The sequence below is a fragment of the Rhinolophus sinicus genome, linkage group LG05 (assembly GCF_036562045.2).
Source record: "Rhinolophus sinicus isolate RSC01 linkage group LG05, ASM3656204v1, whole genome shotgun sequence".
NCBI lineage: Eukaryota > Metazoa > Chordata > Mammalia > Chiroptera > Rhinolophidae > Rhinolophus > Rhinolophus sinicus.
The window spans coordinates 24,986,059-25,000,349 of NC_133755.1; the positions used below are offsets into that span (position 1 = coordinate 24,986,059).

General features: G+C 36.6%; 1 protein-coding gene across 3 annotated transcripts in view; it reads left to right on the top strand.

Annotated features, from left to right (window-relative positions):
• QPCT (glutaminyl-peptide cyclotransferase) overlaps window positions 1-14,291 on the top strand; it is a 42,832-nt gene that overhangs the window by 5,019 nt on the left and 23,522 nt on the right. For 2 of the 3 annotated variants that reach the window (XM_019742140.2, XM_019742144.2), the window contains exon 1: window positions 12,130-12,356. The exons of the other annotated variant lie outside the window; for it this stretch is intronic. In XM_019742140.2, the coding sequence (XP_019597699.2) occupies window positions 12,237-12,356 (120 nt within the window). In that variant the 5' untranslated portion in view covers window positions 12,130-12,236. Of the gene's footprint in view, window positions 1-12,129; window positions 12,357-14,291 lie in introns of those variants that run through there. 3 annotated transcript variants of the gene reach the window in all.

The following is a 14,291-nucleotide window of genomic DNA, read 5'->3' on the forward strand; positions in this document are numbered from 1 at the left end:
TAGAGTGGAGAATTAACTATTGGAAGGGATGAAGTTACCCTGCATCCAGGGGCATCCAGAGGCAGGAATTACATTTACTGAGGTTGTACCATGCTGAAGAATGCAGGATTCTATACTTGATTCCAGATTCTCTGTGCTTTTCACGAATCATAGAAGTATTGAAGAAGGTCCCTTCTATTTGGCAATAATTTGTTGACTGATGAAAGAGGTGTCAGGAGAGGATTGAGGGCCAAAGCCAAACTGCAATGAATTGAAGAGGTAAATGGAAGATGAGAAAAGGACATAGAAAGAACATTGATGGCTCTCAGGTTTTCAGTTTTCGAGGACTAATAAATTTACCAAAAAAAAGAAAAGAAGACTAATCAAGTTGCCAACTTCTTGTTTTGCCAATGAAGAACATTAAAGTAAAGCAAGACCTCAAAATCAGTAATCATGAGGGAAACGCGAATGAAAACTCTAATGAGGTACTATCTCACACCCATCAGGATAGCTACTATCAAACAACAGAAAATAAATAACAAGTGTTGGCAGGAATGTGGAGAAGTTGAGACACTTATGCACTGTGGATAGGAACGTAAAATGGTGTAGCTGCAATGGAAAACAGTATAGCAGTTCCTCAAAAATTAAAAATAGCATTATCATATGATTCAGCAATCCTTTTGGGTATATACCAAAAAGAATTGAAGGCAGAGTCTTGAAAAGATGTTTGTACATCCACTTTCATAGCAGCATAAGCCGCCCAAGTGTCCATTGCTGGATGAATGGATAAGCAATGTGTTGTATGCATATATAATAGAATACTATTCAATCTTTAAAAGGAAGAAAAGTCTGACATGTGCTACAACATGAATGAATGAACCTTGAGGACATCATGCTAAGTGCAATAAGCAGTCACAAGAAGACCAATACTGTATGTCCCACTTACATGAGATACCTAGAGTAGTCAAACTCAGAGAGAAAGAAAGTAGAATGGTGGTTGCCAAAGGCTGGAGGGAGGAGGGAATGGGGAGTTATTGTTTAATGGATGCAGCGTTTCAGTTTTGCCAGATGAAAATAGTTTTGGAGATGGATGCTGGTGATGGTTGCACAACAATATGAATATACGTTATGACACTGAACTGTACTCTTAAAAATGGTTAAGATGGTAAATTTTGTTATGTGTATTTTACCACAATTGAACAACAACAAATGAGCAAGACAATAAGAAACACTCAGGATTTATTATGTTAATTAAAAACTATTATGTAATTTTTAAAATGTAACATCAAATGAAGAAAGAATATAAGAATAAAAGTCAGCTTTTTAAATTAAATACAATTATCTTATTCACAAAACATATTTTTCTTAATTTTCTCACTTTGTAACAAACTGAATAAGCAAAGTCATGGGCCGGCATTAATATAGAACTGGTGTTTGGGAACTAATGGTTTTAATTGCATTAAAAATGGAAGCAAAGGAAAAGAGGACAATAATTAAAGAATGTAACAGGGTCAGGGGGAAGAGCATTGTCTGTCATTATTGGTTAGGCTATACTATTACATTCAATGACAAGTCAAATATTCTTCATATTTCTGGCAGGCACTACTTTGAATTATCATTTGTTTTCAGACATCCAGTATTTTATTGAGAACTTGGTATGCTGCCAGTTCCCTGATCTTATAAGGATTATATTATAAAATTCTTTTACAAATGTAAAGTATATGCTAAAGATGTGTGTGTGTGTATGTGTGTGTGCGCACTATAATAAAGATAAACATACGAAATACTACCACATGGAGATATGTGTAATCAGGCTATTATTTAGCTACTATTCCATTTTTCCCTAATATTTTCACTCTCTAAGAATCCTGAATAATAATTTTTACTGTATCCCATATATATGGCATGGTCCTGAATGTCATTTATTTCCTGTCTGAGCCATTAGCTTGTTTTCTGATTGGTGTTCATTTTCTCTAATCTAAGAATAGAATTGATGGAAGGAGACCATTTTGCCTCAGAGTGGAATGGAGATGCACAGTTTTTCTATGGCTACTTCCTTGATTTATGAAATTTCCCTCCAGCTGCTTTCTAAAATTACAATTTTCCTTCTTTCTAATTTGTAACACAGATTTAACTCTACACTGGTAGAAGGATTTTCATGGAGGACTAAACAAATATATTATGAAAGGCAATTAATCAATATCTTTTGCTTTCTTACAGATCTCTAAATTCAAACTTTAGTGTTCCCCATAATGGGTTTGTGACTTACTCAGTGAAAACCACAAAAGATCAAGGTTTGGCCAGTGACAGAAGACTAGTTTTACTGAAATTGCATGCGGAGTAATTTAGTTTCTTTTTAAGAGAAATTTAGGTACACTCTTGGCCTGGTGCTAATATTGAGCTCTGCTGAAATGTTTTTTCAAACATTACAACTGAAGGTGGATAAGTCCATTTAATTTATTATAATCTGGACAATGGAGTATATATATAAACCATAGGGTTGGAAGGATTTTTTATGACCGCAATCGGTACTGTCTTAGAATTACTAAAACACTTGAAATACATTGTTAATGTTTTCAGATATATAAATAAAACAAACAGTATAAATTCATGCTAAATTTAAGCAAACATTTTATATATATATATGAACATGTGGTTTAAGGCAGAATATGAGTTATGGTATTATTTTGCAACTTTCTATTATTATTATTAATAACTATGTGTGGCATAGTCAACTTGGTTATTTTTAAATGACTGTTGCTATTTTCTGTGAATTTGTGTTATTTTTATTTGCTTTCTTAACGTTCTATTTTTGAATCCTGTGGAAAGAGATTTTAGAGCCTTTCTTCCTTTTTTATTTGAGATTGCTAGGCCTAACCTGAATCTCAAAAACAAGCTTTTTTTTTTTTTTTTTTTTGGTATGACTTGAAAATTACTCTTGGAATAATTGTTCTTTCATGAAAAGTCAGAAAGGGCTTAATTAGCAATCACAATTAATACTGCTTCAGGATTACGAAATTGAGAGAAAGAGTGTTGTTATGGTTAAGTCTGATTACAAACTGTGTTGCCTAATCAGCAGAAAAACCTCACAATTTCATGTAATTAAAACAGATAAATAGAATATAATACCTTGGAAAATCCATAAATAACCCCAAAGCAAAAGACAGTCAAGTGTCTCAGCCTTGACTTTAGATTATATTAATTTACGTGTTAGTATTTAGTTTTTTTGGAAAAGATTCACTTTTCCCCCTTCTAATAGATATGGCATTAGACATCTGGTTAAAGGAAAGAAAGCAATACAAAATGAGTATTCTGTTTAAAACTTGGAAATAAAATAATTTTAAATGTGTCTGGTTTTATATTCAGCAAAAGTTTGCCTCAGCATATTAAAAATCAGACTTTACTAGCTACTTAAATTTTCTCCTTTGAAACTGGAAAAACCTGTGGGTTAGAGTAAAAGTACACTGACTGCAGTTGTATAGTTGTATTGGCTTTGCATACCCCTAAACTAGTTACTTAACTTCCCTGTACTTTAATTTTTTTATCATTAACAATGAGGATAGTAATATCTCTCATCATACTAATTTATAGATTTAGAAGATATTTAAAAACATATTATCAACACACGTAACCTCCTTGATCATGTTTTTAATTTACACCATAAAAATTTAGCTTAGTAATTTTGAATGGAAGCAAGTTCTTGATATATTTTCATATATTATCATATATTATCATTAATATAATCCAGAAATTGGTGTCTTGTTACCTACTTGATTTTCATATATTATCATTAATATAATCCAGAAATTGGTGACTTATTACCTACTTGATTCTATAAACTACAAAAAAAAAAAATGTAGACAATTTTTTGAATAAAAAATCAAAATGTATTTATAAATACACACACATACTCCATATGTATATATATTTTCCATAACAATCAGTTGACTGAAACTTCACATTACAGTCAACCTTGGTATTGTATAGATCAGAGGTGTCTGTTCTGTGAGCTGTAAGGAGATGAAGTTTCTCTTTGGTACTTCTCTTTGGATTCTCTCTATCCCCCTCTCCTTGAATGGATTAAAATTCTTTACTAGAGATTCATTTCTTTGGATCTTAAAGGCTTTTGGTTTTCAGAGCCCACAGAAAAATATTGATAAAAAAAGCAGGACAAATTCATTGGGGGCAAGATTACTGTTGGTGAAAGGAATCAGTGTTTTGGGGGGATGCTCTCCTCCCCTTCTTTGAGAAGAGAGTGAACTGTTATTCTAAAGGGCTGGAAAGGGAGAGGGCCAGAAAATCAGAGGAAAGGAGATTTTTTTCCCTTAGCTTTTATTGCCACCTTGACTTGACCTCTGATCTGTGGTGAAAGGAGTTGGAAAGATTTACAGGAAATCTGGATTCCTGAGATTTCTAGGGAACAGCAAAAGTCTGATTCTGTACTACAGAACCCAACATTTTAATTTTTCATTCCATTTTTGAAAGCAACGTGGACAGATTAGGTCAGGGATATAGTAATGTGGGCCTCTTTATATTTACTGTGGCAATTAAAGGGACAGAAGGTAAGGTGTTTCAGTTTGAGGCGAAAAGTAAGGGGAAAGTTGGGAGGTTTGAATTTAAACTGCCTACTCCATAATTTGTCTAGGGTTGGCCCACTTTACCAATCTTTTTTTACTGTAACTCTTAGGGCCTTACAAAATAACTACTACACAACATGATTACTAATGTTATCATTAATTTATTATATGGTTTTTGCTAATGTATTTCCGAGTGTGTGATTAATGTAGTGGTTCTCAGCCCTGCTAGAATCACCTGGGGAGTTTTAAAGAAACTGAATGTCCAGGCCACACATCAAACTAATCACTTCAGAATTTCTAAGAGTGGCACCCAGTCATCATTTAAAAAAAAAAAAAAAAAAAAAAAAAAAAGATTTTTATATGATTCCATTGGCTTAATGTATGATCTCTCCCAGGTAAAATACATTTAACACAGTTCTCAGATGTTTTGGTCTCAGTACTTTTTTATATTAGTAACAATTATTGAGGACCACAAATAGCTTTTTTAATGTGGATTACATCTATTTTAATAATTATTGTGTTGAAAATTAAAACAGGCATTTTAATAAATTTTTAAGTATGGATTTATTTAAAAATAACAAACGCATTAAATGTTAAATAACATTTTTATGAAAAAATCACTAGATTTTATAAAACAAAAAGAATTTCATGAGAAGATTGGCAGTTTTGACCATTTAAAAAAATTCTTTAATGTCTGACTTATTGAAAACAGCTGGATTTCTTTATGCGTTCAATCTACTGTTATTTTATTTGAAGTATATGAACAAAATTCAGCCTCCCACTAACATGTGGTAGGAAAAGAAAAGAGTAATTTAATAGCCTCTTCAGATAATTATCGATAGTCTTCTATGTTATTAAATCAAAACATAACAAATGATAATGTCATAAAAGTTAGTTGCAATGTAGAATCTGAAACCATATCAATAATTTTTTTTACTCCATGACATAAAAATTCATTGGTCTCTGTCATACTTTAAATGGATCTTTTCTTTGTGATTGGGCATTGAGCATTGAAAAATATTGGTTCACTGAGTTATGCAGATATTCCAAAAGTTGAACATTTCCTTTTATATTATTTTAAAAATCACATTTATTAAAATAACTGACTTTGTCAGAAAAATTATCGCATGTCAGGAAACTCTCACACTTATGGTATTAGATACAAGTTTTCCAAAATTCCAAGTTTTACTTGAAAGATTCAGTTTTATCATTGTCAATAAATATTGTCAGTTATTATCCTTGAAGGCGTAGGCACACTTTATTTGTTTTCAAACAAATATCTGCCAAATACCCAAATCTGAATAACCATAGAGTATGAGTCAATTATTCTTTCAAGCCAAAGTAGAACTTTATGAAAAAAGTAGGTAGTTTACTATGTGTCTCAAACAATTGTACGAGAGCTTTTTCTTGAGACAATAATTGTCCTTCGGTATGTAGCAGAAATACTTTATTTGTACCTCCCAGTTTGTCATGCAGGATATTAAAAGATTCATACTCAACTTCTGTTTCCAATCAAAATTGATAACAGAGACTAAATTTATCATCCCATCTTGAAAAAAAATAAAACAGTGATGTTCAAATATTGAAAAATAGGCATTACAGGAAAGTGATGAAAGAAGGGAAACAATGACATGAGCCAGATGCTATTCCCAGCTTGCTGTCTTGAGAGTTTCAAGGATGCTGTGCAGGCAGGAGGAATCCAAACAAAGCCAGGGAGTCTCTATGAGATGAAAAGACAGAGTTGAGAACATGAGTGGTCAGGTGATTAGACTTTGCACGATAGAGTATGGGAAGAGAGAAAGTGAGCTTCATGAAGCTCACACTTCAAAGATCAGTAAAGATTTTGTCATAAGTCTTCAGCTGAGTGTGGATCTGCACATGCATGTGAGGAAACTGCCCAGAGTGGGAGGAAAGAACCACCAAAAAAGAACAGGCATAACACACCTCAGAGCACAGATAGGGTCAGGAAGATTTTGTGTTTCCACAAGTCAGAGTGGAAAAACCTCAAAGTGCAAGGGGGAAAGAGTAGAATATCCAGAGACATTGCTTCAGTAGGAGATTAAATCATACCTGGATTACAGGCTGCTCTATTTCAGCCTAACAAAATTTAAAAGCAAGCCTCCAAAGGCTCAAACTATTTACAACTGAACTGTGTCACAGAACAAAGATCAAGTATATTTAAAGGGATACAAATATGCCCAACACACACAAAAGTAAAATTCACAACATCTGGTATCTAATAAAAAACTTACCAGACATGCAAAAAAGTAGGAACATACAACCCAGAATGAGGAGAAAAATCAATCAATAGAAACAGACACAGAAATGACACAAATGATATATTAGCAGGTAACAGTATTAAAATAGTTGCCGTAACTATATCCCATATGTTCAAGAAGGTATAGGAAAGGTTGAGCATGTTAAATAGAGAACATCTAAATCAAACATCCAGATGAGGATAAAAGCAACGTCTGGTATGAAAGGTACACTGGATGGAATTAATAACAGATTAGGCACTGCAAAAGAAAAGATCAGTGAACTTGAAGACATAGAAATAAAAGCTAAACAAGTGAAATAGACAAAAAAAAGAAAAACAAACAAACCCCTCCCCAAAACAGAGCACTGGTGAATTGTAGAAAATCTTCAAACAAATTGATGTGTGTGTAATTGGAACCTCAAAGGAAGAGGGGGGATAAAAATACTTGAAGAAATAATGGTTAAATTTTTTCTAAATTTGGTAAAAATTTGAAACCCACTGATCCAATAATCTCTGTTAATCCAAAATGCAAGGACATAAAGAAAAATCCACCAAGGCATATCGTAATTAAATTACTTAAAAACTGTGATAAAGAGAAAATCTTAAGACAAACTGAAGCACATTACATACAGAGGAACAAAGATTAGTATGTCAGCCAATTTCTCATCAGAAACAAAACAAGCAAGAAGATGCTGGAGCAACATCTTTAAAGTACTGAAAGAAAAAATATCTGTCAACATAGAATTCCATACTCAGAAAAGATTATTTAAAAAACAAAGGCAAAATGCAATTTGTTTCAAGTATACAGCAATTGCCACCATACCTGTGCTACAAGAAATGTTAAAGGACATCCTTTAGGCAGAAGGAAAATGATACCAGATGGACATATGTATTTATATGAAGGATGGAAGAATGTCAGAAATGATAAATATGTGGGTAAATGAAAAAGACTTTAATAAAAACCCTTATTTTAACAACATCTTTGAAAGATAATTGTTTAATGTGAGGTTAATAACAACATATTGTGGGGTTAATAACATATTTAGAAGTAAAATATCTGACAACAATACAAAAAGACTCTGAGGGGAAATAGTATACTATTGTAAGGTACTTCTATACATTAATTGATGTAATAATTCTTGATGGTAGACAGTGACACATTAAAGATGTATATGCCACATCCTAAAACAATCACTAAAAACGAAGCAGAGGTATAGGTGACAAACTAACAAAGAAGACAAAATGGAATAATAAAAAATCAGTCAATCCAAGATAAATCAGAAAAAGTGGTAAAAGTGAACAAAGAACAGGTCAAACAAATAGAAAACAAATAGCAGATTATTTGTTTAATCACATTAAATATAAATAATCTACCCCATTTAAAAGTCAAAGAATGTCCAATTGGGTAAAAAAGCAAGACCTAACTATAAGCTGCCTACAAGAAATCCAATATATATATATATATATATATATATATATATATATATATATATATATATATATATTTCCCATCCTTTTTACTTTTACTTTTAAACTATATATATATATATATATATATGAAAATAGTTTAAAAGTAAAAAGGATGGGAAATAATACACCTTGCTAACACTAATCAAAAGAAAGTTGGAGTGGTTATATTAATACTAGAAAAAAAATTCAGAGCAAAGAATATTACCAAGTATAAAGAGGTTTATTTCATTATGATAAAGGATCAATTTGTCTAAAGAACATTACAATCCTAAACATTTATGCACTTAATAAGAAAGCTTAGAAATACATGATAAAAAAATTAATAGAAGCAAAAGAAATAGGGAAATACACAATTACAGTCAGAGATTTCAACACCACTCTCTTAGTAATCAATAAAACGAGCACAGAAAATCAGTTATGATATAGAAGATGTGGGGAACATTATCAATTACCGTGACCTACTTGACATTTATAGAGCATTCTGTAACAGAAGAATACACATTCTTTTCGTGTACAGAAGGAATATTTACCAAGATGGATCATATTCTGGACTGTAAAACAATTCTCAAAAACTTTTAAAGGATTCATTCATAGCAAATCTGTTCCCTGACCATGATAGAATTAAATTTGAAATCAATAACAAAAAAATATCAGGGAAATCCTCAACTGTTTCGAAACTAAATAATGCAATTTAAATAATGTATGGGTAAAAAATGGATATTTTTATTCTCTTTATTGTAGTGATGGTGTAATCAGCTTTTTACTTTTAACATAAACATGTTAAAACTCATCAGATTGTATACTTTAAATAGGTACTGTTTAATGTATTCTAATTATATCTCAATTAAGCTGTTAAAAAAGACAAGTACTCAAGGGTTGACATTAATAGTAACCACAATTTTTATTGCTTCACCAATGATATTCTTAAGGGAGACTGACTCTTTTTCTTTTCTTCTATCTTTCTGTCTTTTCTCTCTCTCTCCCTACCCCCCTAATTTTACCAAGCATGGCAGTGAAGAATACAATGACTGCAAGTACAGTTTTGTTTTTGTAATAGTACAGTCTTGTGTCCTGTTTTGATAAGTACTAAAGTGCCAGAGTTTTACCCATCATAGCTTTTACAACATTAGTGCAAAATTAGTACAGTAAGAAAAAGCAAATCTTACTTTCATATTATTATAAAAATTGATTAGACTTTGCAGACATCAAGTAGGGTCTTTGGGAATCCTGGGGGTGGGGTCGGGGGGAGGTCATGGATCACATTTTGAGAACTACTCTTTTAATAGAAATTTCTAGTCATTACTGCTTTAGTCCAACGGTGCCACTTTACAGATGGGACTAGCTGTATAAAAATTTTGCCATGGCAACTGCGCGGGGAAGATCTTTTTTAGCAGTTGGGTCCTTAATGTGGTTCAAGTCACAGTATAGGCTATACTATAATAAAGATGATAACCACTCCCCTTGTGAATAGGGCTATCGCTGCGTGCACACAAAAAAATTCTTTTTCCATAATGAAAAACGGCCTGGAATTATTTAATTACATGTAATAGTCATGGGTCATCTTCCATAGGAAGAATTTGAAGAAAAAAAATGCTGCAGTAGGGGAAAAAAATAGCAGATATAGGGATTTCAGAAAGTTTCCAGAATGAAGGAGGTGAGACAAGAAGAATGAGTGAAGCAAAGGGAAAGGACATTTAATGTATAAGGCACAAGAAAGGAAGGTAGGGATATATACAAGTAAGTAGAAAGTTTTCTTGGATTTGTAGCTTTATGGAAGGTTGTCAGAAAAGCCCACATGTATTAAAAAAAACACAATTTCCTAAAATCGTGAAGCTTCACTTACTAGGTAAAATGTTTTAGATTTGTATGAGATACATCACAGGAATGCATTACCGGTGGATACAGAGACGCACTGCTTAGACGTCCCCCTTCAGAGAAGGACTCTGTTCCTGCTTTTGGAGTGCTGTTGGCAGACAGCCTCTAGCTGTCAGGGCCTTAGGCTTCAGAGAGCTGCTTACAGGAAATCACCCCCATTGAGGTGAGGGTATAAAGCCCCAGCTATTTTGACTCATGGTGGAACAACACTGACAGGCAATTTCAGTTCCAGGGTTAGGTGAGGCTGTGGAAGAGGGTCCACTTCCCTGCTAACTTTGCTCTCTGCCCAGTCCTGTTCCTCTCCCTCCCTCAGGGGTTTTCCCAGGGGCACTCCCTCATACATGTCCTGAATGCTGAACTCTGTCTCAGAGTCTGCTTCCTGTAGATTCCAAACTGCAAAAGCATCTTATTGACTCCAATATAACCAAAATTGGAGAACCCTTGGGAAAGGAAAATCATCATCAAATTATGTGTATTGAGTATTTTAATTCAAGCATTTTCTTATTTCTTATTTTGAATGATATTATCATTCAAAATACTGAGCATGATATTATCTTTAACATTTTGTTTCATATAGGTTTGCTATTTCCACCTTCCCTTTTCTCTCTTATAGGAATCATATGTGGAAAGGAAAAGATAATAGGATAAGATAGGCTGTTTGTTACCCAGACACTTGGGAAACCCATGATTTCAAGGTTGGTGAAAGCAACAAGAAAGGAAATGTATTGGGAGATGTGATAGTGGTTTTTATTCTAAATATTGTAACAATGGAAGGTTTTGAAGTGGTCAGATTATCAGAAGAACTGTCCATGAATATAATAAAGAAGCTATTTAATTTTGTTTAAGCCAGAACAAACTGTCACTCAAGACTCTCAGACATGAATAGGGTAATTTTGAACACCAGGGAAGTAGGTACTTAACATCCGGTCTTCCCTTGTAGCTCCTGAGGAGGGCAGAACAGTGTCTTCCCAGGTCAGCCCTCTCATTTGAAACTCACTCTAATAGCCAAGCCTAAGAAAATAGAGTCAGTGAGCCTTCTGGCTGACTCCATTACCTTCAGACCTTTGCTCCCTGGGAAATAGGTCTATTTCAGTTCCCATTTTCCTGGGATCTGTTACTAGGAGATGACTCAGGGCAGGCCATGCCCTAATCCTCACTGTGGAAGTAAAAGAGGATGGTTAGTAATTGTCCTGACAACTTAGACCAGAAACCTACAGATAAAATTAGATATTGTTTTATTTTTTTCTAGAATTATCTCGATAACAGTGATCTTTGATGTTACAAAGTAAACATCGTTTTGGGGCATGCATTGGGAAAAATGACTGCCTGAAGAGCCACTATGAACATGTTAGAATTCACTTATTTCAAATAATTGCTTCAACCATACCTCTCAGCTGGGGAGTATGATAGTCTGTCTCCTATAAGGCAAGGTAACTATTTGTGAGAAAAAAGAGAAAAGATGTGATGGGCTGTTATAATGGTAATACTTTGAGGGTTCCAGTTCAGGCATTGTATGGAGGCAGAGAGTCTCAGTTTCCACATCTGTAAAATGGGGTTGATATCTACCTCACATGGTTATGAAGATTAAATGAGGGAAAAACAGAAAAGCACCCAGGACCCAGTGCCCGTGGAGAAGTATCAGTAAATGTCATTCCCTGTGGGAAGAACAGCTGTGGGAATACACATCATAACACCACAGGGTCTGATGAAGCCTCCCTCCCCTTTCTATTCCCTGTTATGGCACTGGAGATGTTAAAAATGCCCCTTCTGCGTCTCTTCCTTCCTTCCTTCCTTCCTCTCTTCCTCTCCAAGACAAGGAAGTGGCCATCTCTCTTCCCTTAGATTCGGAAGCTTGTGCCTCCCAGGACAGCCCAGTCCTGGGGTAGCTAAGGTCGTGGGGAGGAGAGCTGTGGCTTCAGCCTGCACAACGCAGTGGGGAGGCGACCGGGAGGCGATGGGGGTGGGGGGGCGGGCGCAGTCGACCCAAGGGTGGAGAAGAGGGAAGGCGAAGGACGCGCGTTCCCGGGCTCGTGACCGCCAGCAGCCCAGGGAATCGGCGCTCAGATACCCTCCGAGAGATGGCAGGCGACGGGGACCGGAGCGTGGTGGGCACCCTCCACCTGCTGCTGCTGGTGGCTGCCCTGCCACTGGAGACCTGGGGGGTCAATCGGGGAGCCGCAGCCTGGACCCAGGAGAAGGTGAGGGGCTGCAGCTGCGTGATTGTACCTGGGTGACTCTTGCCGGGTGCGGGTACCCGGGGCTGGTAGAGCCCCACCTAGGCTGGGCGGGGGGCGGGGCAGAGCCGCGAACCCCGGCCCAGGGAGCGGTGCTCGCCTCGGGCGCCCGGAGGAGTCGGGGCTCTGCGTCCTCACCAGCGTGCCTCGCTGGCCTCCCGGACGCCACGGGAGCTGGGTGATGTCACCGGCCTCCCCTCGGCTGCGGTCTGATGAGGGTATTGATAGGCACAGGAAGTGTGTCTCGCGGGCTGCAGCCCGCAGGGAGGTGAGGGCGCATTGCCGCGCCGCCGCCCACTCCGGACCCGCGAGGCCCGCTGTCCCCACGCTCCCGGCAGCCGGGGTGCGGGGCGCGCCTGGGTGTGTGTGCTGACTGCTGCATCCCAGAACGCCCTTGGGACGTTGAAGTTTCCATGCAGTCTCTGGGTGTACGTGTGTTGTTTGCCCATTTTAGATTTTTAAGCGGAGCAGCTCCGAAGGAGCTTCAGTGGAGACATGTTTTACTTTAAAATATCTTTTTTTTTTTTTTTTTTTTGTCTTAGTAGAGCGTAAAATGCAATTGTCAGAGCAATGTATCTAGTTGTATGTGGAAATTTCATATAAGGAACTTAGGATAAAAGTGATATGCGAGTTCCTTCTGGGTGGAGTGAGTAGGTTCACAATGATTTCCCTTTCTTGTGTAACAGTTTTGAAATCATGAAATTGCTAGGGACTTGAGCAAGTGTTAATGGTATTGGAGTAAAATGGTGTGTTCATAAAGATACTGAGAAAAGCAGCAATATAAACCTTGACAATGTTGTTGAACAGATCTTTTAAATGCGTGCAGTATGCCTGTATTTACTCACACGTTTGAAATGCTGGGCACTAGCCCTGTACTGGCTCACCAGCCCCTCCGCCCAGCCAAAGGCATATGCTATTCAAATGTAGATGAATAGCCCTGTCCAGTTCCCTGGGTTAGACTTAATTAGTGTCACCATTCAGGGGCACACATGCCCTCACTTACACATGGAGACCACCAGACACGGGGAACCTGGTGGGGATACAGGAAGTCAACTGAGGAATAACTTCATTATAAGAAAAACAACTTTCGTCAGTAGGTCTAACATCCACTGAAGAACACTGAGGTACATACTCAAATCCTCTCCGTCACTTCACTGTACCTTTCTGGTGAGAAATTGGGAAGGGGGCATGAAGAACCAGAAGGTGGCGGCTGGCCAATGTGTCTTTAGGATCCATCTAAATGGTGGGAGTAAGTGAGATGGGAACAGTTTGAACTAGCTGCTTTGAAGGGATCATTTGTAGGTAGGATGTGTTTGTGGGTGGGAGAAGGTGCTGGGTTCTTAAAATGTTTTAAACTCGTGAGAATTTAACTTTTGAGAAATGTCTTTGGAAGCACAGGTGAGTCCCTTTTACATTTATTTGAAGAAGCGTTTACTCAGTGTTATATTAGGAAACTGGATGCTTTCAAATGGTGTAAGCAAATGGGCAAATGACAAAATCAGTCATGACAAGTCACAATTTCTGGTCTCCTGCCCCCTTTTTCTATAGGCCTTCATAAAGTCCTTCAGGTGGCCAGGACATTTGGCCACGTGGGAAAATAATTAGTCCACACTGAAATACATACCTCCCTGCTCTAAATTGCATATATTAACCACGCAAGGTGTGCCCTAGTTACACCGGTCTGCCAAAAGGTGAGGTGTGGTAAAGCATTGATTTTGAACTCAATTTTTCTGTTCTTTCAAATGAAGTGGCATTTAATATGTAAAAACAGTTCAACGCTAGTTTATGGCTCTGCTCAGAAGATTGTGATTTGTTTTTTTGAAACCTGCAAGCAATTTTCCCATGAAGCAATATTGTAAGTTGTTAAATTCGCAGGTGGGCCCACAGGTGTATATTTAA